At 42.5% G+C, this 25476-nt stretch overlaps 1 protein-coding gene across 6 annotated transcripts in view; it reads right to left on the bottom strand.

Moving 5' to 3' along the window:
* The window catches only part of LOC148387831 (receptor-type tyrosine-protein phosphatase mu), an 89447-nt gene that overhangs the window by 62678 nt on the left and 1293 nt on the right, over positions 1–25476 (bottom strand). For all 6 annotated transcript variants that reach the window (XM_088396396.1, XM_088396394.1, XM_088396395.1 and 3 more), the window contains exon 2: positions 6091–6213. In XM_088396396.1, the coding sequence (XP_088252522.1) occupies positions 6091–6213 (123 nt within the window). The remainder of the gene's footprint in view (positions 1–6090; positions 6214–25476) is intronic.

Here is a 25476-nt window from a genome sequence, read left to right as displayed (position 1 = left end):
CCGGTGTGTGTCTCATTGTTGTCATCCGCGTTCTGATTAAAGCCGTATCATTATTTCTGATACAGGAAGCAGAGGCCCAACAAGGGGGCGACTTTGACGCCTTTCAGGTGTCGGCTGACGGCCGATATTGGGTTATTAATACTTCGCCATCTGGCTTGTGGCGAGGTGAGGCATCAACACCTCCAGATGACTTGATGAATTGTGGAGTTGCGGCTCGCGTTGCAATGTCAACGCTGACACTCGATCGCAGCAGCAAAGCACTTTTTGTTTGGTAAATAGGGAGGAAAATATCACAGGTGTACACCCCCTAGTTTTTTAAAAAGGTCCTCTTAATGAGTAAATAATAGCACATTAGGTGGACATGCTTGTCAGAGAACCAGTTTTTTCTTTATTTTATTTTTTTATATTTCCCAGTGAAATTTGCATGATTCTTTTACAGCGTTGTCCCATCTCATAGTTAAAATTATATAGTGACCTTCATGTAGCAAAACTATCATAAGCATGCCAATGTCAATATTCAGTTGCACTATAGTTAGAGGATACATTATTTTGATGTTTGTGTAGTCATTTTATATGAAACTAATCAACGAGCATTAAAACGTATCAATCGATTATTGGGCTGAGATTAATCCACAATGAACGCCACGTGAATTTGATAGAACATTGACTGATGAACGAAATCAAAGACCCCCCCACCATCCAACTTCAAAGATCCACATTTCTTTTCAGTTTCTCACATTCACGTGTGAAGAGTAGCAACATTAACGTCAGGGACACTTCATTTTCTAATCTAATTCATTTTTCATAGCCTCGCCGTGTGTTCTGCACCTCCTGATTGTAATGGAAGGTGAAGGTGGCCTACATTTGTAATAATAAGAAATCTGATGGCCCGAGTACCCGAGTGAGGCAGCCTTGAGAGCACGCTCCATTTTTAATTGATCTTCAACACGCCACCATTAAAGGCAGAAAAAAAAAAAAAAAAAAAGGAAAAATACACCTGCAGTGCATTAGCACGACATTGAGATCAGTGTCATTATCTTTTGCTCGTGTGCTTTTGCTGGCTAATTAGCCGGTGGTGGTTGTGGCGGGTCCACACAGTATGCGTGGTCACAGGGGCGGAAGACGAAATAGCAAAGGTGATAGTGCTCGGATGGTAATTAATTGACAGGAAAACGTGGGGGTTTTTTTTGGGTTGAATTGTCACCTTTCCGGTTTACGCACCCATTACTTGTTTGCTAATTTAAGAGTCAAATTTGGCACCATCTTGGTGCTAAGGAACTATGTTGAAGTAAGAGGAGGAGCTTCATTTAGTCAGGCCATAGCCCGCTGAATAGAAAAGTAGTGCATAGACACCATCTTGCTCATCCTGAAATTGTACAATTTGGAATGAAAAGAAAATTTGAGGGGCTACACAAGACTACAACCAGCCTTAGAATTCTGTTTTGTGTCGTTTGACTGATTGCACAACTTTTGATGATTCTGACCTTTTTAGAGACCTTTACTATATAGGACGGAACTGTGTTGAATCGCATCCACTAACTATGGCAAGCAGGGGCGAGACAAAATAAAGATTGTGCATCTTTTTGGCTGTATTGATACCCTTTCCAAAGGCAAACGTTAAAAATGTATAAGGTTTAATCACGATTGACATGTTCGTCAAACAGATGGGACAAATAATCAATACAGAGAGATCATTTATTTATGATACGGTATCAATGAGTGTCATTTTATGCATCATTTTTATTTGCTACAGTATTTCCACAAGTACAAAGACGAAAATACCCTGCGCTCCTATGCCACAATAAAGATTTTAAAAATGTATTTGCAATGATCAAAGTCTACAGTTAGAAGGTGTTTAGTTGAATTTGAAAGCAAATGACGCTCAGAGCAGAAGATATAATTTGCAATAAAGACGTGCACTCATTATTTTTCCGGTGCTCAGGTCCTGAACTCGGAGAAAATCATTATGTGTGCGGTGGCGGGGGATGAGGAGGGCTTGAATGAAAATGAAGGGGCGCTTTTGAAACCCCGAAAGCCTTGCAGCTCTCATTTGCTCATAAAATTCTGAGAGGTCGCGGCGACAGAAAAGCGCAGTTGCCACTCGGGAAATGTCAATGAAGACGAGGCCGTCTGTCCGTCCTGCGTGCCTGCCATCAAAATGGCCCCGGCTGCTAATACGGCCCAACATGAAAGGTGGCCCCATGAAAAGACGGCGTACGTGCTCACCTCAAAGCGTCAATCAGGACCACCGATCCCGTATCCTTCCTTCATTGGCGGGCTATTACATTCCATGACAGACTTTCACAAACTTGTGCATACAATGAAGTTGGAATATGCAGATAAGTCCTCCACGGTAACATTACAGTGTGCCGTCTTAATCCTGTTTGTCCAAATCCAATTTGCCGTTGGTCCTTATGCATGCGCAAACATCTCAAATATCACCGTGGGTGTCCCCGCACGGGAATTAATCCACAAATGTATCAAGATGACATAATTTGACGTTGCGTTTGGTCTTCTAATCGTATAATGGGCTTTCTCCTTAACCTTGCCAACTCTGCGGCGGGACCTCGCACAAACTTGTGAATGGCTCTAAAAGCAATTAGTTTATTTTGTGAAACAGAGCGCACCCCCAAGGCCGCGACTTCCCTCCCTCCTCGTCCCACGGCGGCAAATCCCATCTTTGGCTGATGTGATTTGAATTCTGATTCAATTCAGGATGCCCTTCCCGTCGTCCCTCCTTTTGCTCATTCACTTCAAAGTACAACAACGGACACAACCTGTTGTAAGGGACAGCCTGTTCTATTGAGATTGGTACAAATGGTAAAGTACAAAACGAAAGGATAAGCAGTTCAGCAAATGAATGAAGAAATGTGTTTTTGGAATATATTTTTGGGGTTAAAATACTTTTAAATATTAGAATTGAATATTTTTCTACATTATTTGTTGTTACAAACTATTGATATTCAACTTGGTAGAATTTTTGTAAGTCAATCCAGTTTGACCTACTTCTGGTGATGATGTTTTGTTACCATATTTTTAACATCGTTTTAAAGAAGGTAATTTAGCAAAATACGATAAAAAAGCTTTTACAAATAACCAAATGATAGTGTTTATTTTTCTATTTTCCAATTAATTTACTCTGCCAGTAAACATATTTGCAAAGGGTGTCACCCATGTGGTGTAAATCAAAGTTGCGTCATCCAATCCCTGGCACCAAGGAAACGTGACAAGTGATTCTGTCCCTTTGGTTGTTTGCTTCGATGCGTTCTCCTCCTAATTGCTACATGTGACTGGCAAATGGCCTTGTTTATGCCTCCCTGCAGCTCTGATTACATGCTTGGGCATCTATAGGGTGACTCGGACCAATTCGAAGGCCGTTAATACCACCCCTGTCTTTTATTTTTATTTATTTGGGGAGGACGGACGGGGCTTTTGAAACGAGAATCCCAGCTGACTCTCCAAAAACTGCAGCACGCCCAGCCCTCCCTTGGGGCTCATTGCAAGGAATCACAGCAGAAAAGGATGGCGGAAGAGTCTCAAACTGAGATTAATTAGGGTTTGTGTATTACGCCGGGCACAACGGAAAGTGCAGCTCCGGCTTAATGACTTCTTGTCTCGCTCTAAATATGTTGCGCCAAGGCCAATTGAACGTCCTGGTCAGGTCCTTTGTTGCCTTGTTGGATAGTGACGCCTAAAACAATAGTGCACGACTGGCAGAATGAGGTTCTTTTAACAGACAACAGTGGAACCTCTCCAAAAGTCCCACAACAAAAGCATATATTGTGTGTACATATCGAATTTGTTGATGTACAAATCAAGAAAATAAATTACACACAGTACATGACTAAAATGACGACAAGTAATCACGCTCACCAGTTACATATTTGGACCACAAGTGAGCACAATACAAAAAATCGTGAACACTGGAAATAATTGATACACTCACCTTGCATAGTAGAACAAAATAAAATCATCTACAATCTAAAGTCCACAGCAAAGCATGATGAAGTGCACGTATGCAAATGAGCTGTTTGGCATGAGGTTAAACTATACTTCAGGTCCATACAACCTCTTCTTTCCTTGTACCAGCCACGTGGGCTCCCTATAGTGATATTTAAAATTATAATAAGTCGATCAATTTTAATTATGTGAGCCTTTCCATCAGTGAGGCGCATGCTGGAATTAATTAGAATGTATTGTAGTCACTGCAAGGCCACGTTTCTGCTTAAAATGCACAGACACTGCCAGACACCTGAGGAATGGCACTAATGGAACGACAAAGTTTTCATGTTCTAACAAAGCCGGTGATGGATGTTGTTTTCCTCGCCAGAGGATGGATTGCGGTGGGCCTCAATTGTGTCGGGCCTACCCTTGGTGACACGGTCAATTAGCAGAGTCCTCGCTAATTTTAACCAGAACCCCGTTTGCCACGTGCGGCCAAATGTTAAGAAGAAATTGCTTTCCACTTTTGATTAATGTCAGGGCACAGGGAGGCTGGGCAAAAGGTCACGGCAGAATTCCGAAGAGGCTGACCTACAGATAAACACCACGCACGTGCTCTAAATTTAACGATAATTAAAACGCGGCGTGATTAATGCCACTACGCCACTTGCCAGTTAAATACCAACCATTTGGCAAAAGAGATAGAACAGAACTAAAATCATTAAAGGTTGGCAGGTAGACAGGGGGCAGTAACTCAGACGTTATTTTCTGAATCCTGGTTGAGGAAGGATATGCGGTTCATGATCGCAAAGAGTCGCCACTAGAAGAGGCATTACCCTCAGTATGATATCACATTTAAAAAAGCATCACTCGTCGCTCTTCAACAAATTCAAGGTGATGTTAATATTCTGTAATATTATAACGCTGAACATTTCCAATCAGCAGCAACCATGTTAGCTAACCAGCTAACTAGCTTTGCTGACATCAGTTTATTTCCGCTCTGACATTACTTCACAAGAGGCAATGAGCACCAAAACAAAAATTGATTTATTTATGTGTTAACAATAGTTCTTAATTCCCGCGATAACAACTCAGCAATTGCTAATCAAAATCCCCACATTGCACAATGCAATAATCCGCAGTCACACGAACACCTCATGCATGGTCTAAATTGAAATTCACCACCGCCGATTAAAAAGCCATTCCGTGCAGACTTGAAGCACCGCCCCACCGATTGAGCTTGTCCTTTTTGTTCATTTCCACCACAGCGTAATTAGCATCTTCCTCAGCACTCAACCTGTCATGTCAAATTGTCACCTCCACCTCCTCCATTTTGACCACTCCGAAAGGGATTGGAAAGCCTGAATGCTGGAATTGTTTTACGCTCCGAAGGCGTTGGGGTGGCGTAAAAAGCTATCTCACCTCCGATTACCGCTCCACTCTTCACCCATACTTAGGAATTGCAGCGAAAATGACCTCTCGCAAGAGATTGTTATCCCGACCCATGGCTGTGCATCGACAGGGGGTAATTGAAGGCATCGCCACTTGAAACGTTTTTCAAAGGAAAAAAAAATGCTCATAAATGTGGTGATCTGTCCATCACTGAGCCTTGAGCACTTGCCACATTTGACACAAAACATTTTTAGCATGAGATTGATATTGAAAATCCATTGTGGCCTAGCAATGCAACAACTGAGACTGGAAAAGGTGGATAGCAAACAAAGATATTTTCACTCATGGAAACAACTTCAGTGGGCAACCAAATGCCGTTTCTCAGAATACCATTTTTATTTCCTGTAATATAATAATATAATAATTCATTTGAACTGGTTGAAGTTTTGAGTTTTTCCTTGCCCTCCTGGGAGTTTAAGATCAGGGATGTTTGAGAATATTTGTCATTTATCACACGACCTGAGTGTTGTTAGTCACCTAAATGTTGAACAGAAGCTGTGATGTACCGAAGTCAAATTCCTTGTTTGGCACACTCAAACATGGCGAATAAAATTTCTTCAATGTTGAAAATCCATTATACACACCCAATAATATGTGGTCGGTTCACTTTTTTCGCACAATAAACAGAAATATGAAAACCAAAACAAAACTTCACATAAAAAAATCAAATAAAAATATTAGCATTTCTGTCCTTACCTGAGGGCATCCATGGGTCAGAGGAAGTCTTCTCTCTAGCATTCACTTGCTCCCAGTCCAGGTCATCGTCTTTGCCTTGGCTGTAGCCACAAGCTGCCAGAGGTTTCACAAAGTTACAGTCACCTGTGACAAAGATAAAGAATTTAACGTCAAGACAGAAAATAAGTATTTTGGGTCTTTAGTAGGTATTTAGTAGTTATTAAAACAATTGACCCTGTCGCCAATTATCCCCAATAACCACGACCCGACTTTTATATTTGACATAAAAAAATGGGAAAATTAAACTACAGTTAAAAAAAAATAATCCACAACGAGCTTGCACAATATTTGCATCAAATGATTCATGCTCTCCATCCTCTCTGTAGTTATTCTTCGTAATCACCATTGGTCAAAACAGAACCAAAACTAACAAGGATTCAAAAAATAGTCCACGACATGATGGGTCAATGATTGAAATCATCCACAAAGAGGAAAGTTGCCGTAATTTGGTTCAGGGTTCCTGTATCAACACTATGCCCCTTTTTGAACTTTTTTTTCCCCCCTTAGCATTATTGCTGTGACGCTATGGTACTTGCATGATCGATTCCTACATACAGTCTTTTATTCCGGGGACCTTGAAGGCCACGTGGAGTACTTGAGCTGTTTTTCCTTTCAGAAATGGGCTTTCAATAGAGGTACAAATCGACCCCCCCTCAAAAAAAAAAAAGAAAAACATAAGACCACATTAATCCATCCAACGTTCCATGTTCCTGTTCCACTGTTGCTGTGAGACGGCAAGCCAAAACAATATGTCATCTCTTCTGACATTCTGCAGCATAAAGGCTACAAGCTGATGTGCTTTTTTTTTCTCCACCATGTTTTCCAATTCATCTCAGCGGTGACATTTTCAGTACAACGTGCAAATGAGCGGCGATCACAAGATAATTAATATCCAGCTGTATAGGGCAGCCGCTAATGATTTATTTGCCAACTTGTCTGCTTTGGGCTGGTGGTGGTGGGGTGGGCAGACATACAAAATGCCAAAGTATCAGAGGTAACATGCTGAGGAATGGTTCATGGGATATTTTTTGTGGTCATTAAAGCAAAGGACGTGACTTTATGCAAGCTAACTTTAGATGGATATTGTTGGCAACAAAAGCACTCACTCTTAAATGCAAAATATGTATGAACAAAAAAAAAACATTTTGAGTTTGATTTTTTTTTTTCTTTCTTTTGGTCGGCAATTATATTTGGATTGGAATTTATTAAATAACTTCATTGTTGCAATGGAAAGATTAGAAGAAATATTAAGTCTTTAAAATGATGAGTAGCAATGGCAACAATTCACAATGGACATTATTAATATCTCCACTGCCACTGCAATGGCTTTGAAATGACATTCAAAATGAATAATTTATACAGAAAAATTCAAAGAATACATGAAAAATGCTGTATCATTAATACCACCATTTGCCATGGAAACGTTTTGAGATTCAAGAGAATTTCTACAATTGGCAGATGAGCCACAGAGATCCATAATTATAATGTAATGGGAAACATTCAAAACAAGATTTTTCAAAAAAAAACTAGTGAATCCAACAAACTAAATTCACACATGGACATTATGAATACCTCCTCCATCACCTTCGCAAAATTCCACCAAGAATAAAAGAGCATGTACTTTATACTCAGAGTTTGAAATAAAAACAAATATATGCGTTGCCAAGATGCAAGTCGGCGGGCATTTACATGATTCCTTGGCCGCGGCTTCGCTGCCACTGGCTGGCTTCCATCAATATTTGCACTCAATAGTTCCAAGATCCTTCGCCTCGCCTCGCCTCCCCGCGTCTCCCGAGGCCGCCTACCGTCCTTTCACAGCACGACCGCGTACAAAAGAGGTGGCTTTTATCGGTTAGGGTTGATATTCAAAATCGATGGCGTCGGCCAGTGGCGAAATGTATTCTGACTCGGTGGGGAAAGGGGAGGAGAAGACGGGGGGGCAGGTGAAGAAAAAGTCATCCAAAAGAATAACATTTTTTGGCGGGGTTCATTTGAAATGAACTCTTGGCATTTAATAATGAATCAGTGTCGCTCGCTGTCTTCAGAGTAGACAAAAGAATACACCAATCCAGTTTTCTGGGCTCAAGACAAATTGTTCATTCACAGTATTGTATAGTATTACAGGTCAGTCGTTGGAAAATAACCAGTGCTGCTTCTTTGTGATCCGTTTTTCTGGATCTTGTCACCTAGAAATGACACAAGCTTTCCGGTGGCCCCAATCCATCAGTGGAAAGAGGTGAAGACGCCCCGCATGCAAATGAAGGCATCAATCAATGGCATCAGAATGCCACCTCCCTCGACGGGTGGTTGATATCATCCGCCCCGTCGCCATCCAGCAAAAAAAAAAAAAACGGCAGACCCGCTGGATGTGCCACCAAACAATTTATACCCGAGTGCCAACGCACAACAGTCTTTATATTCTCACACCGAGTACATTTCAAAGAAATCTATCCATCTTTTTCCCCGAACGAAGCCAGAGGCCACAATCAATACGTCAACCCCTCCGTGCCGCCGCCAATTTCTTCTAAAGATTTTCACCCGCAAGTCAGACTTAAAAGGCCTTTTGTTCCAGCACCTGTAACAAAAAGTCTACTTTTTTTTTTTTTTTTGTCTTGAAAGTTTAGCGTCGTACTGCGGCATGCGGCACACCTCGCACACGCCGTCTTGTGACTGAGGGAGGAGCTTTGTCGAGGACAAATATGAAAGACATGGAGTACTCCAAAAGACAGTGTAGCTTTGTAGCTCAAAACAAGTCTTCAAAAATCTAAATCACCATCTCAAACTTCCAAGCGACACAAAATGATGACCCAAACATACATTTAATTTTTTTTTTTTAAACCGATGAGAGGTCACTCCACAGTGTGGAATTCTAGGAAGCGCTAATTAGCATCATATTTGCAATGACTTCAGTAGGATCCTAAGAAGAATCTGACTGAGAAAATAGTCGTCGAGCAAAAAAAATATATATATATCATCCGTCAAAATGTCTGCATATCCGAGTAGAAGGCTGTCTGTCATTGTCAGTGGCTGGGAAGGCTGCGTGTGATGTTTTGCGCGACTGGAAAGTGCATTCATCAAGTTGATCGCAGCCATTTTGACAACGCGGGGCTGGAAGGGCTTTCTTCCCAGTAATGAATTTCTCCGGCGCCTTTTTGAAAGAGACCTCAAAACATCACTTTGTTTCGCAAAACGCCAAGCGACGAGCGTGCCGGGCCGGGCCGCTTAGCTCGGCAGATTACCCGGTGGAAACGTTCAGTGCCGACTTCTTTATTTCCCGGCGAATCGATGCGGCGAACAGCCAGACGTGATTGATAATGATATTGAGATTGATTGTCTAAATCCTCTCCTGCAGTTCAAACTCCCCAAACAGATAATATATATACATGCAATTCAGCGCAGAGATGGCTCTTGGCAGGAGCTGCCAATAGATAAGTGAAATGGGGCCGGAGTGAAAAGGCCTATCAGTCCCTAAGGGGCTTAAGCCGCAGGATCCCACAGCTCTACGCCGGCCGCAATAGAGGGAGATAGTCGACATTGGTTTTAAATTACCCGAGATTGCCTCTCGCTCTTGGCGTTTGGGGGGCCACCAACAGCAGACGAGATGTTTGTTAAAACAAGTGTAGACTCGGAGGTGGATTGAGCCGACGGGCGGATTTCTGCCTTGGCGAGCTGGACGGGGAGGAAGGTCGCTAATGGGAAGAATTGGCGGAGGTCTCGCCGCCAATGATATTTAACACCAACGACCGAAGCGGTGCTGATCGTGATATTTTTGCTCCCATGATGCAAGGACAGGTTTTTGTTTGATAGCTAAAAGCCTCTTCAAAGTATGGCTAAAAATAAATTAAAAAAAATAAATAAGAACCTCTGTCAATAAATCTGGCTTGTTTTGCTTATAAAATAAAATCCAAATTTGGAAGTAACTCTTAATGTGTCATGTCCCACTGTCCACTGAATGCAGACAAGGAGATGGTTTACACCAAAATTAGCTTCCGGCATCGATTCCCAGCAGCGCTAAGCTCAATACTCCGAGGTCGCAAGTAACCGAAACTTCCTTTACTTTCACATTTGATGCAGGTGCAGCCGGGCGTCAATCAATGCTGGGAAGAAGAAAAAGAAGGGGGAGAAGAAGAAGATGTAAGAGAGGAAGAAAACTGGTTTCTGGTGAATAATAGCTCCCGGACTGGGAGATCTAAAAAATAAAAAAAAAACGGAAGAAGAAAGAGTTCGGTGCTAAATCCCCCCGCCCCCCAATAGACAACAACATCCAGACCCGAAAGTCAATGACCCTTCAGTAAGGCGCTTCAATCCTCCCAAGCTCCATTAAATCAACACTTCTTTGAATTCTGCCTGAGCCGGCCGGCCTACAAACGGCGGGTGAAATGCTAATGTTGCTATCAGTGGCTTTACCCTCCTTTTCCCTTTTTCTTCTCTTCCCTCTATGTCGTTCTCAGTGCCTAATTTGTCAGACAAGATGGTAACAATAGCGTAAATTAGTCCGGAGGGAGACGTTCGCGCAAAAAGGGAAGAATTATCGCGTTTGATCACGGAATAAATAAGACGATTCTTTTGTTTTGTGGAACAATCACTTATGTAGCAAAATCGGGAGCGGTTCAAGGTTGAAAGTCAAAGAAGTAGAAACAGTGAGGCTAATTAGAAAACGACAAGAATGGTTGAAACTATTCCTCTGGAGGGGAGAATCTGGGTTATCGTATGATCATGTGAAAATAGCAGGAATACCAACAATCTGCATGTATGCCCTCAGTTATTGCCTTAATTTGACTTGACAACCAACACTGCCCTCGCTAGCTTGTAAATAACTGTGCAATCATTATTTATTCATTTTTCATTCCCACACTAACTTAGCTAATTAATTTTACTGTGTATTTCCATTCCATATAGATCACGTCCACAATTTCAAATGTCATTAGCAATGCAATAGGATTCTGCTCAGAGGTGCAACAATGAATCGATTAATCGACTACTAAGCGATCGTCAAACGAATCGGTCATTTTTCAGACGAGAGACTTGAATTGAAAATTGTAATCTTGCCTACTACAAAAAAAATCTCAAGTCGTTAGTTTTTGCATCACTTCAATGGTAATAGCATTACTGTTGTTTATTCCATTTTTGACCTATATTTAGTATATAGAAACTATTTATTGATACATATATTTTTGATGCCGACGAGTCTTGCTGTTCACTTCTATAGATATATTTATTTTTCCTGCTGCTAAAATATATGGGGATTTTTTATCATTTGATGTCTTTTTGTAAAATCAGAATCCCCCCCCTATTGCAAATAAAGTTTTTTTTCAATTCTATTCGATTGTAATTGGTCTGCAGAGGCAGCACATGCACAGACAGGTGCGAGCTGGAGTCAAAGGGTTGCAAATGACGTAGCCTTGACAGATGCAGCTGAAGAGATTTCAATCCCGGCCGGCAAGAGCACGCTTTCAAAAAGTGCTGTCTTAGGGTGTTCACGCCCACTTCAAACATGTCGGGTGCTCTTTGTTTCTTGCTCTAAAGTGCCATAAATCATCTGGAGGCTTCATCTTCCCGGGTTCAACGTTGAAAGCGTGAGGTCTCCTTTCAGATGGACTTGCTTTGCTCACCTCTTGACAACAGCTTCAATCTGGTCCATACGCTTTATCTCTACCTGTTCCCTAACACAATAGCATAGTGCAATTAAGACCTCTCAGACAGTCAAGTGGCATGAATAAATCACGCCAAAGAATAGAATTGCCAGAATCGCATTAATAGTATTAATTTTTAAATCCAATTATTGTTGAACGGATGCTGACCTATTTTCTAATTCAAATGTCCTTTCAAATTCTTACACATCAAAGAGTAGCTGGATTCAAAATGCGCTTTAAAAGTGCCAACAGTTTCACCAAATGACTGTTCACATTTCAGGAACACTTGAAATCATCTGCACATGTCCGAAATGCATTTAGGCAGTGTCTATTATCTGCACATTTGTTTATTTATAACAGAAGTTTAAAAATGGACCCACGCAACGTGAAATCGACTTTATCAAGACTTTACCGTTTTACATTCTGTTGCCCTTGTCAGAATTAGGGTTCAAATTTTACACAAAGACACACAATATTGTGGGGTGACTATGTCAGAGATAAGATAAGCTTATCTTTAATACTTGCCCTGGGGAATCTTGTTAACGACTTGCATAAGGGCCACCACCTGCTACACTGCATGTTTTGGTAAGTGCTGCTGTTTTGGTTAGCTACAGAGTTGCAATTCTTAACAGGTACGTACAGACGGACACAACATTGCAGAGAGTCTTGTTTGGTGCAAATCTCTGGATAGCATACAATAGGAGTGATTATTTGTCGAAAATGGTAAACTATTGGTACTCTCAGGTATATAATGGATTCAAGATGGAACAATTACACCGCATGAATCCATTGATTGATCACGCTCCCAATCAAAAGTGTCTTCTTGAATTCCTGCTACCAATCTCTACAACGCTTCAAAACTTTTAAATCCAAATTGATCTGTAGTGCTTGTGGGCAGCATTGCGTCTGTCAAATCTAATCCTTCACGTTTGCCGAGAAAATGTGGCTGCAAAGGTCATGCCACTCATAATAATAATCATACATTTGAGGGAATGCAACTCATCCGGTCAGGCGTCACTCCGAGAGCTCCTGCTTGACCGTCTTAGAAGCCAGTAGGGCTTCTATCAGTTTGGCCAGAGGCGGCCAATCAATCATGGAATAAGGGAAAGCTGCCAAAGTGCTCTTTCGCACACCCAACAACGTGAGGTGCTGTCATATATCCCAACATCAAGGACATGAATGACGTCGACATGAAACTGAATGATTTATGTCTTATTGCAGGCTTGGACCAAATTCTCTAATTTATCAGTGAGAAAATAATTGTTAAAATGTATTTGTGGCAGCAGTACTCATATTCACTTCATAAGAGATCACAAAAAACACTGACCATTCTGATTTTGCATTAACCTTAATCAAATTTAAAAAGAAAAATCTTAAAAAATCATTATCAATGTATGAATTAGAGTAGCATGGTTATCGATACTGTCCAACAAGCTCACATGTCGCTTTCACGAATATGAAAATGCTCTCGCTCAAGCGAACTCACAGTACAGAACATGAACCTCGAGTTCCTTTACTGCTGACATGCACAAACACATTATTTGGGGCGGTCGGACCCGTGGATAATTACTGGCTGGGAACACGACAGAACCGCTTTGACGGGCACGTGACGGAACAAACTGTGACGATTCGTGACAGCAGCCGAGCCAAAAGAGACGACATGATATCGCCGTGATTCAACACTCCTGACGCAATCATGTCTCTTCTCTAACATGGAAGGAGACACGAAACAAGAACCAGTCTGCAATTTTAATAGTAGCTCGGTGAAAAATAGGACCTTTTATTTATCTATTTATTTATCTATTTATCTATTTATTTATTTTTTCATTGCGAGGCAACACTCAAGGAATCCACAGCAATTCGTCAGGTTGACAGAAATGCTGCAACACTTGCGTGAAGCCTGGCACTTTGTCTGAATCCAAAATCAACTCTATTTTTGTCAAAATAAAAGCTTGAGATTTCTTTACAAATGTCATTCCAGAGTATATTCATTTGTTACCTTTCTTGTACACTCTTTCTTTTCAGTGAATGACCTGAGAAAAAAGCTGGGCGCTAATAGACAAACAATAGAGCTGAAACAATGACTTTTGTGAATCTAGAACGTTTCACTCTATAATTCATTCCCCTTTCTTTTCCACACTCTGAACGAGACCTTAATGATGTGACCTGAAGTGAGAAGAGGACAATGGCCGTCTGCCGGCTTGCCTTATCTCTTCCTCTGCACAACTGCGGCCGTGCGTGCAATTCGGCCTTTTTGGATGAGAGACATCCTCGGCATTGCCTTCCAAATCAAAGCTCCACAAAAGAAAAGAAGAATAGAAGACAGCACAGTTATCTTGGCCAATCTCTGCTGGGTATTTTTCTCCTCTTTATCCACCTGTCAACCGATTGTGGGGATTTTCCACAGGCTTCCTTGCCTGTCTTTAATTGAATTAGCTTGGGATCTCTTCCTTGACCTTGACAACCTAAAGTTTCTTCGTCGTCTTCTTCGTACGCAAGGTAAAACATCAGACCCAAAGTGTTTCTGTTTATTTTCTTTATCTGCAGTCACATGCTATTTCGGCGCCCATTTTTCTCGGTAGGGCGAAGGGGGGGGGGGGTTCGCTTTCAACGACATGCGCCGCGAATCGGAGCGACGTGTCGTGTCGTTCCGCTGACAAGTGACGACCGGCGATGCATCCGGGCCGGCTGCCAGCGCGCCGGGGTAGGAAGAGCCGGGGGCAAAGTGGGGGAGGAAGATAGGACGAGGGGGGGAGTCTTCAAGGAGACAGAGGTTTAGCAGTGACTGACTGCCTCCGTCAACAAAGTCTCCTACGTGTCATGTGGAAAGATGTGACAGTCGAGCGACGATTTGTGGCCTAATGCATGTGACGGGCCGCGGTCATGTGAATCATCCGACAACGCCGCTATATCATACCGTCCGTGATATGATACGAAATATTCCTTGTTGCAGAAATGGAAGACGGCAAAGCTAATCAAAGCCTGTACAAGTAAATTAAATATGCTAAAACAACCTTTGGTGCTGTCGAGTCTCACTGACGGTAGCGCTGTATCATACCGTCAATGATGTCATAAAAACACATACCAACGTCCATATTAATAATAAATCCAACATTGATAGTGATCAATACCAGTGTAAAATATTGCTTAAGTGTCTCCTCTGTACCGTTTATAAGAAGAATATCATTTGGTGGCACAATACCAAGATGACAAAACAACAGCACAGTTAGTCTAAGGGAAAATGTGTGGAAAGTGGTGCTATTAATCAATATATTGACCAATAACTCCAAAATAAATCTGATTTCTCTCATCATTCGAATAATCCAACAGTATGTCTATGATCATAAAAACACAAAGATGCGACTAAGGGACGTTGGTCAAAGACACTCTGAAATCAACAAATGAATCGTGAGCATATTCAAACTTACTAAAACAGACTTGTTAAATAAATTGTAAAGGTATTTGGGCACGCAATTATGTTTGCAAGCATAAAATAACTGCAGAAAATGATTGTCCCCACTCCCCCGCCCATTTGATTCGAGTCCCACTCTCGCCTCAAGGTCAACCAGGTAACCGAAACGTACCTTTCCCTCGCTAGGACGAAAGCAAAACACACAGCGGCCATAAATAAACACTAATTGGTAGCTAATTTTCTTAGCTCTTGCCTCGCTTGATTCACCGCCTTTGGGCTCAGTAATGAATTATTCATGGCCGTGGCAAAACAGCTTCATGTAGACCCCTACGAGGCAGCGCACATTCATTACGGTATCACGTTGCGCGATTCCAGGCACCGACGGCTGGTATTAGAATAATATGCATATTGGGTCCTCTTCCATTCTTTTTCCCGGAGCGTTTGGCAGGCTGCAATATCGCTTCCGCTGGCAGCCTCAGAGAGGGATGTGGCGGCCCTTGCGGCTGACAAAACCCCCTTGTTTGGAGGGAGGGTTGAGAAAGAGGGGAGAGGGGATTAAGTTGATGGTGGTCACGCCGGCGGGGGGGGTGCACGGGGGGTAGCGTGTTCCTAATTTCTGGAGATCCCTGAAGGCACCGCACGGATGTCTGCGGCTGCAGAACCAGCAAGTGAATGGTGTGTGGCCCTAAATGTCACTTGCGAGTAATCGAACGCTGCTAAATGGCAGGTGGCTCAGTGTGAGGTATCCGTCGTCCCGCCGGAGACATCTCGTCCCCGGAGACCACCGATGTCGTATCCTCGGGCAGCGTCGACGTAAGCGTGATGACAACATGGCTGCCGTGAAGTCACATGAAAAGATTTCATGGAAAAAAAACTGCGAGGGGGGTGTACTCACTTCGCTGAGAGCGTTCATCCTGTTCCTCTTTTTCCAGATGAACAGTGAAAGAAAGAATTTGAAGATTCAAGTGCATTTCAAGCAAGATTCTTGTGAATTTTCGAGAATTTTCAGCACGTCGGTTCTTCGTCAGGCAAGAATTTCAGTAATGAGTAGTCCTTCACAAGGCTCTAAACGCTCTTTTGTTCTGTCAATTGCACGCAGTTGACTCCACTGGTTCTGCCCATCACTTGAAACAATCAGATGGCGTCAGTCTGATTGCGAGCGAGGTGCCGAGTGGAATTATTCTCAGTGCAAATTGGACTTCCCAAAGTGCGGCTGGCGATATTAGGCGGCGTTAGCGTCATTGCGGGGGCCGACGGAGCGGAAGCCGGCCAGACGTCGGGCCCCGAAAAGACAGTGAGGTCGACTGATTAGCGGAGGAATTTGTCGCTTGGCTGCCTAGCATGTGCTTGCTGATTTAAGGAGTTTGTGTGTTCAAGGCTGCTGCTCTTAAATCTTGATTGCATTGCACGGAGAAAATTGCCGCCAAGAAACAAGAGTTACATCTGAGATGGCACAAAGCCAATCTCAACAGATTACAGAGAATCTTCAAAGATGAAGTCCATTTTTTTTGTCCTGTGTTCTTTTTCCCGATCTAGAAAACGTTTAAAATCCAAATCATGGATTCATCGAAATAAACAATCAACAGGTCAATTGGTGAATTGAACAAATCATTGACAGATTAAGTATGAATAAATAATCCGTAGTCGGAGTGGAAAGTTTAGCTTAAAACCTTTTTATAGGAAGCCTAACATAAAACATCTGAACATGAAACGCTAATTTTCATCCTTAATTTGACACTTTTTTCGCACCCTGAAACAAAAACCTCATTTGAAATGCAAATCCTGACTTAAATGCATCCTTATTTTCAACCTGAAGCCATACTTGAACACCAAGTCCTTTCTTGAGACAGGAAATAGGGTGAAGCATGAATTAAGCGTGTTGCTCGCTCGCAGCAGCTGGGCACGCGGCCACGCAGGCTAACGTCCGCAATGTCAACGCATGTCTGTCTCCTGGCTCATTTTTAACAGACGTTCAGTCCAGCACGCACGAATGGCCGACCGAGCTCCTCAGAGTACCAACGTTACAAGGCATGACGGACTCAACCGGAATGATGAAACTTTATCCTTCGTTTGAATCCCAATTTCCAACCCTTCCTTGAAATTCTACTTTAAACTCTAACTCATTCCAGATCAAATTCTAAAGAGTCTTGAATCCCAAATCCAATTGTGCCACTTGATGCATGTATTATCAAATCCAGCCTGAGAGTTGAGTCCCATTCACATTGAACTTCTGACAACGATTTGAACGATTACAAAGCGATCGCAGATCCTTTCTGAGATGGGAAAATTACCTATAATTCAGGGAAATTGCCGACGTGCCATAAATATGGTTAGCGCTTTACCCGAGAATAGGCAAACACCTCATTATTTCACTGGCACTCAACATGCACGAATACATGCACCAAAAAAAAGTCATAATTAATAAATGTAATCCTAATCCATCTTTTTCTAGACTCAGGTGCCTCGGGACTAGCCGGGCCACCTTTGGGGATTGCATCCAATTAAAAATGTGCCGCTCAACCTCGACCGACCGGGCCCGCCTCCCCGTTTCATCTTGCGGACGAGAAAATCACATATTTTCTTGTTGTCACCGCTGACTGAGTCTCTAATTACGCACTCGCGCTTAATCTCGTATGGAAATGTCTTGTCTTCTTTCATGTGCGCATGTAGAGCAGGGGAGGATCACACACACACACACACACACACACACACACACACACACACACACACACACACACACAGGACTACTTGAATCAACTTCACTAACAGGATCTTAAGGCCAAAATTTTCATTAAAGAGCCACAATGGACAGGAATTAAACACCTTGTAGTCTCAGAATGCGAAAATGTAACGTTGATTGACTAGCTGGCGGAATGTTCCAATGGTTCCAATGCTAAGCTTCAAGGCTGCCTTGGCATTTCCCAAACATCAAAACGCATCAAGATTCTTCATGTTTTTCTTTCTGTGGCCTTTCCTGTAATTATTGGTCCATAAGATACTGGCATAGTGACACATTGTTTGCACCTCAGCGTGCACGGGCCGCGGCGGTTAGTGACTACATGTCGACTTATTATCCAGGATGTGACAGGAGGCGATGGCGGCGGAGGCCCAGTTGAAACCGAGGGCCCGGCTAATTGGTGCCACCACCACCACGGCGGTGGAGATTGAGCTCGGCACGAACAAGACTGGCAGTCTGGACTTTGCGCCAGTAAATTAAAGCCCGTCAAGTTCATTTGTAGAAGACAGGAAGGCAGGGAGGAGGATCATAATCCCGCAAAGGCATCATTTCCACCCTGGTCATGCAAAAGAATGATTTGCAACAAAAGCTTTTTTTTGCTTTCTCATAATGCTGTAACTTGTGAACTAACTTTCCAATTGTTAGCCAGAGTATTCCCCAGTATTCCTACACCTTCATTTCAAGATGCCCAAGTTTGATTCCTACTTCGTAGCAACGACATTTATAAACGTGGGGGGGGAAAAAAAGGTTTTTCGGGGTACAAATTCAGTCAGAGTCCCCGGCATCTTTGCCTGAATAAACTGGGCTGCCTACCTCCAGCTAGAATCCTATTATGACTAATTCCACATTAAGATCGACTAGGAATGGCAATAGGGAAATCCGTGGTTAGCCCGGGGAATCGCTCAAAGACTTAGAGGAGGAAAGGAAAAGATATATTTACATTTGAGTCAAGCCGAGGCTCCGGCTGCGGGTTAAATAGAGGGAAAAAAAAATATTCATAAGGGACTTCAAAATACTTTAGCTTTCGGAGAGCACACCAAGCAAAATATGATGGTGCTCTCAAAAGACCGCTTTAACGGGCTTTCTTTCAGTTATGATATGTGACGCTGGAGTGTAGCCAAAGTAAACTAATCCTGAAGGCTATGTGTATTAACGTAATACATATCAAGTAGGAAAAAAATTAGTGAGTCAAAACATAAACCATAATCAAAGCATGAAATAAAGAAAAAAATAAAATGTGTACTGTAGTGAGGTCGTAAAAACACAATTATCAAATATATCAAAGAGAAGTAAACATACTAAATAAAAACAATTAAATAGAAAAACTTGGATAAAAGTTTGAATTGAATATGTGAGAAAATAGAATTCAAAAATTAAAAACAGATGAAGTGATAAGAAGGGCATTTAATATGAATGTAGCAAATTTCTAAAAAGTGGTAAGTTTCAATTAAATATGTGAGAAAACTAAATCCAATAATTAAAAGCAGATGAAGTGAAAACAAGGACATTTAATATGAATGTAGCAAATTTCTAAAAAGTGGTAAAAAAATGTTTTTAGATAAAACAAGTGTTTTTCGTAAGCTTAACAGATATTACACTAAAATGTAAAATATCAAATAGTGAAAAAATAAAAATGCTAAACATAATCAGAAAAAAAAGAAAGGAATTAAGATTGCAATGCACGTTGAGTACAAAAATAAAACAAGTGCAGACTGAAGACAACGCAAATTAACCGTGAAATGGCAACGTACCCAGTGAAGTCACCTTTTTGCACCCTCTTTTGTTTTGTTTACGCAGATGCACGTTCAAATGTGTTTCAACTTTTTTTTTTTGACCCTCCCCGCTCACGCCGCACGTCACATGACTCCGGCGGCGGCCCTGTAATTTTGCTGCGTGATTACAGGGTGGGAGCACAGCATCGGGCCGAGCCTCATCCTTCCCTCGTTATTGTTTGGCCATGCAGCTGTTGGTCGTCGACCAAGTGAGTGAGACTTGGCGTGCTTAGCAGTGCCTTCCTTGCGTGCTAAGCCAGGCTGACAAAAATTAACTTGACACTGACCAACGAAATACAGATTCCGGGATTAAAATAACTATTCTCAAATGAATGGGACAGCAGGCTAACTTGTCATCGAGAACGCTGTCATTTATTGAGAGTTTCCTGTCCACTTTAGTAGAACAGCTACAGCCCAAGAATAGAGCCTTGAGGCACTCCTAACTGAAATACAACACTTAGCAACATACAAATTAGATGGAGACTATTATGCGAAATGATTGGGTCGCATACACCGTACTAGCTGCATGACATGCCTGAAGCAATAACAAAGAGTCGGTCCCACTTTGGCAGATAAAACAGCTTCAACTCTTGTGACATGCTTCAAGATTTGGGGCTCCTTCTGTTTTGCCCTTCAGGCTCAACAGCAGCTGCTTTGTGCCAGAGGAGGTTTGGAACCGTGCGGCTATTGAGCCGTTCAAGGCTCGGAGTCTTCAACGGAACACTCGGTGACACACAACGCAAGTTGGTGTACTTGGCAGAAGCAGAAATATAAATCTCTATTTTGTTGATCTTCTATTGAAGGTTTTGTTATCGTTTGACGATGAATAGAACATAGTCAGATGGCACGTCGGTCGACGCAAAGGCGATGATGTGAGGAAAGTGTGGTCGTTGAATTGAAAATCTGCATAATTGTCAAGTTATTCACTCGCATTTTCCAAGGTTGTCTGCGCCTTTTAGTAAAGCAAAGAAACTACAGCAGCAAAGCAGACAAATATCAACGAGTGACCGTCATAAAATGGGTTCTCATTTATCAATTGGACATGACAAGACAAAGAGAAAGAACATTTTGGATGTCAGGCGGCAAAAGTAGCAATATTAATATTTCCGTATACATACTGCACCATGATGCTGAAAGGATCAAGCAAAAAGCAGAATCAGCATTTATTTCCTGGTCCAGCTCAGAACTTGCCAGAAAAGGAAACTGCCGCGTCCAAAGTGCCCATTTCGGCTTCGTATTGTGTCTGACATTTGTTTGTGCGTTTTTTTTTTGCTTCTACTGGCCTATTATTTACGATGTCCTTCTTAAAGGGAGGCAGAACAGTGGCGGAGCACAACCACGACTAAAAGCAGAGAGGTTGAGTGGCTCTTTACAGAAAAACTGTCCACAGAAACAGGAAGCACATTCCCAGCCACGGGAGTAAAATCAGAATTATCGGTCAATTATGCTTCATGTGTGCCCTCTCATAGAAATATAGGCTTTTTTTTTTTTTTCATTATTCCTCTCCTTTACTCAGAGGCCCCACCGAGGGTCTATTCATCCTGGGGGATGGCTTCATTATTGAACAGTTAGATGGTCAATAGGTGGAGCGCCGGGCGGCCTTTTTAGCGCAAGGGCAAACGGCCCGGTGCAAATAACTGACGAGCCAGCGAGACCCTAATGCATTAATGAGCGAGCGTGACGTTCGCTAATGTGACGGCAACAGATTCCCGCTGACAGTAATGGAAAATTTTGCCCCTGGTTACACTCATAAGCGCACACACACACAAAACTAGCCCAGCACCCCCTCTTCCAGCGGATGAAGGGGGCGGAGTTCACCTTGCCTGCCGCCGGAGCCTTGACACATGCTTAATAAATAACAGGAGACAAGGTGGAACAAGCAGTAGCGGCGCACCCCTGCCCGCCCTACATACATCCCCCTAGTGCCACGACTTGCACTGCGACTAGTTAACAGCAACACTGGCAGATTTTTGGCAAGTCTCCTTCCAGCAAGTCTCCTTCTTCCTTTGAAGCCTTTTCAACATCCTGGAAAAGTCCGTTTCCTCCTTCTCCTGGTCGTCATCATTCATAACAATGGCGAGCATTAATTAGTGTGCTTTTACTCAACACCATGTCACCTACGATGCACACGGGCGCGCTTGGCTGCATCGCAACTTGTTTTTCGCACTACTTTTTTTTTTCCTTACAAGTGTTGACGCAATGGCATAATTGTTCAAGCGTGCCTCGCAGACACACAAACAGTCCCCGCGCCGCTCGCTTCATTAGACGGCCCCTGCGTCGGCCCGCGTACAATTCATTAGTTTCCACCCCCCCCTCCCTCCCTTCCGCACTCCGTAATTAGAGCGCCTCTGTTTGTCCGGCATCCTTCACTCAGTCGCATCATCTCAAGGCCAATTATCATTCCGCGGCAACAGCTCCCTCATAACGCCGCCGCCGCCACCGCCACCGCCGCCTCGAGAGTCGACTTCAAAACTATTATGGCCTCTCAAGAATGTAAATAAAATGGCTGGCAAATCAGCGGCTAATGATCGAATGTGGAGTGGCACCCTCGGGACGCGTGAGATAAGGACTGATGAGTTTGCGCCACGCTTGCTTGGAAGAGCTCATGGCAGGGCGGCTCTTTTTTTACACCACCATGGCTATTTTTTGATGTTTTTTTGTTTTTTTATGGCGCCCAACTTCACAATCTTAGTGGCTTGTCTTTTCTTTTTAGTGCAATACAGTAGAATCTTTAATGTGATCGTAAAATATGGAATTCAACCCCAAAGACGAAACCTAAAAGGGCTGCTGTGTTGGTTGTCGCAGGAAATAAACATGATGTGTACGGTGTGGGACTATTTTCAAACGGGCTTGGGTGGGCCTCGGTTCTCTTAATTGCAACGTTCTTCACTCCTCAGTGATTCAACCGCGAATGTTCTTACGGCAACAAAATAAAGTGTTTTACTGCTTGGTAGCATCAAAAATGATTTTTGCTGCCTAAACGGGCTGCTGTCATGATTGAAACAGAAAAACGTGAAGTGAGCAAAGTTTGGTGTGAGATTATTTTCCACAATGCTGTATCATTTTATGACTTGGTAGAACAAAAAACAGTACTTGTAAGTACAGGTGCAACCAGTTTGCATGCTTAAGGGGGCGGATGGAAACAGGAAGTAGACAAAAAGAAGCAAATTTCAAGGAAGGGATATTTTTGCAGTAATGGATTGGACTACTTGGTAGCAAAAAGCATTGTTTCCAAATCATCCCACATCAAACTATCTCCAATTTAGTTCCAAGCTTGTTTTTCCCCTGTTCAGGTGGAAAACTATTTGCGGTAATCATAATTGCATGTTGTGCTTTTTGCTGCTGCTGTGTCACAAAGTACTTTTTCTCAGAAACAGCCTCGCAGAAAAAAATAAATAATTCCTGTTTTGATCGGTAATGCAGGCCGTTGAGGCGCCAACGTGCTTGGTCCTTGTATTGTTTCCAAATAAACCAGCATTAAATTTTCCTTTCTTCCTGCTTGGATCACTACAGCAGCCCGATTAGGCGACAAACTGAGTGTGCCCGTACTAATTTCGTGTCACTTTTCTTTTTTGAAGGAATAGCACACCAAAACACAACTCGAGTTTTAATTCTCTGTTTGGATTATCTCACATTGCACGTAACTCACAGCAGGTTTCTCAACCTGCATTCCCAAAAACTCCAAACTAATTTGCCTCAAATCTGGTTTTTGTATCCCGACCTTCAAGCCAGAACACACTTAGAAATGGTGAATGCGATAACCACCGCCACACGATTACAATCCTGTTTGTCATTCTAGATTGAGGCACCAGACACGAAATAATATGCAAATTCAACTTATTTACATCCTGAGTGTTTCTGTTGGGCTTCTCCACGTGGTTTAAAAAAATAAATAAACATTAGGCTCTCCCGCCAGTCGTCACATCAAAAGACACGTTTAAATAGCAGCACTTAGCATTTGAGAAATTTTTCAAATTTCTCCTCAGGAAAGGAAATAAGACAGTTACAATCAATGTCATTTTTTTTCGAGGGTGGTGAGGTGGGGGGAAGGCACACCACGAACAAAAAAAAAAAAAAAAACTGCTTTCCATCGCCTTCATTACCATCAGAATAAAAGTGTCTGAGAAGCAAAGTTAGCAAAGAATGTAGACACCTCGCTGGCTGCTTTGTACAATCATCAATCCTCCAACATGGTTGGGAGGGAGAGAAAAAAAATCATGCATATTTAAATTAATTCTGTGATGGCGCCTACAAAAGGAAGCTGCCATCCGTCAGGACACCTTGCAGAAAAACTCTATTAAATCCGAGTCAGCTGGGAACCGGGGAGAAAAAAAATGAGTGAAGCACTAAATGATTGCTTCCAATTAAGTTGTTTATCTCACCGAGGAACGTCTGTGCCTGCTTCTCTTTGGTCCGAGTGCGCACGCCAATCAGGCCCGACCGACTGAGTCACTCAAGAATGACGAGCCGTGATCGGCACATGGCTCGTTTCTGGAATAAGGATGGGCACCGCAACAAAACACAAGTCTCTCTGGAATTGAATGTGATGGGTCGCAGGAGATATCATACACGTTATGGAGAGCGAACAACAAAAATGAATTGCTGAAGGAAGTTTTGTGCATGAAAGTTACCCTCCCTAGCAACAGGAAGCAGATAAAACAATTTGTTAAGGTTGGAGACGAAAACGAATTGCTGTGGATCTGTTTGAAAAGCAAAGAAGCAAGATTCGGTGTAGGATTATTTGGAACAAATTTAGATATTTACGTAAAAAATGGATTTCACTACTTGGCAACGGAAAGAGAGGACACAGTACAAGCCCAATGAGTTAGCTGTCCAAACAAGCTGCTGTGGACATAAAAACAGGAAGTTAACAGAAGATCTAAGTTTGGTGCTGAATTAATTTGGCCCAAAAAATAAATATGCACTCCTCGTCCACTGCAGAGGACACAAAATAAGCTCAACCAGCCTGTCATTTAAACATGCTGCTGTCGAACAGCAAGGAAACCGGAAGTTGGTTTCACCACTTGGCAGCACAGTGGCCACAAGCAGCGGGGTCATTTCGTACCCAATTCACCTTTCAATTAATATTTAATGAATATCCCATAAATATTGAAGAAATATTCGACTTTTGCCTCTCACGCCATGACAACAGTTTATGAAGGGCATTTGGACACTGGAGTTAGGTTAACGCCAGCTCGCTGGCACTACAGGATACAAATCAAAATCAATCAATCAAATGAATTAACAGGACCAAAGCAAAAGAAAAAACCTCCTGCACAACATTGCATATACTCATAGGGTGTTGGAATAAGCTGGATACAATTACTAGCGGTCTGCCTAAATGGGCAGCAGGAGAGATGTAAACAGGTAGTAACTACAATGAGAACAAAATTAAGTGTGGAATCATTTTGCAAAATGGATTTCACTACTTTGTTTCAGAACGCGGAGTACACAGTTAGTGCAAGACCAAACAGTCTCCCGCCTAAACAGGCTGCAGTGGCGACTATAGAAGCATTTTTTTTTCTCACAAAAGCCCATCCTAGTAGAGACATAAGAGCAAAAAAAAAAAACTTTCAGGAAGGAAAATGCTAGCTGTCTATGGCTGAGGAGGCAATGTGCAGAGCAAAAAAAAAAGAGCAACAAAAGGTTAAATTTGAAGATGATTTCTAGGGGCTGAAACTGGGGAGGGGGGGTCCAAGTGGACCAACACTGTGCGTGATCTGATTTGCACATGAGCTGTTAGCACGTCCCCTCCATAGCAAACACTAGAGCCCGCCGTGCGGCTAATCCGTC

The sequence above is a fragment of the Syngnathus floridae genome, chromosome 14 (genome assembly GCF_059516105.1).
Source record: "Syngnathus floridae isolate MCC-2025c chromosome 14, RoL_Sflo_1.0, whole genome shotgun sequence".
Classification (NCBI taxonomy): domain Eukaryota; kingdom Metazoa; phylum Chordata; class Actinopteri; order Syngnathiformes; family Syngnathidae; genus Syngnathus; species Syngnathus floridae.
The sequence above is the reverse complement of the archived record's forward strand: the minus strand, read 5'-3'. Positions and strand labels throughout refer to the sequence as shown.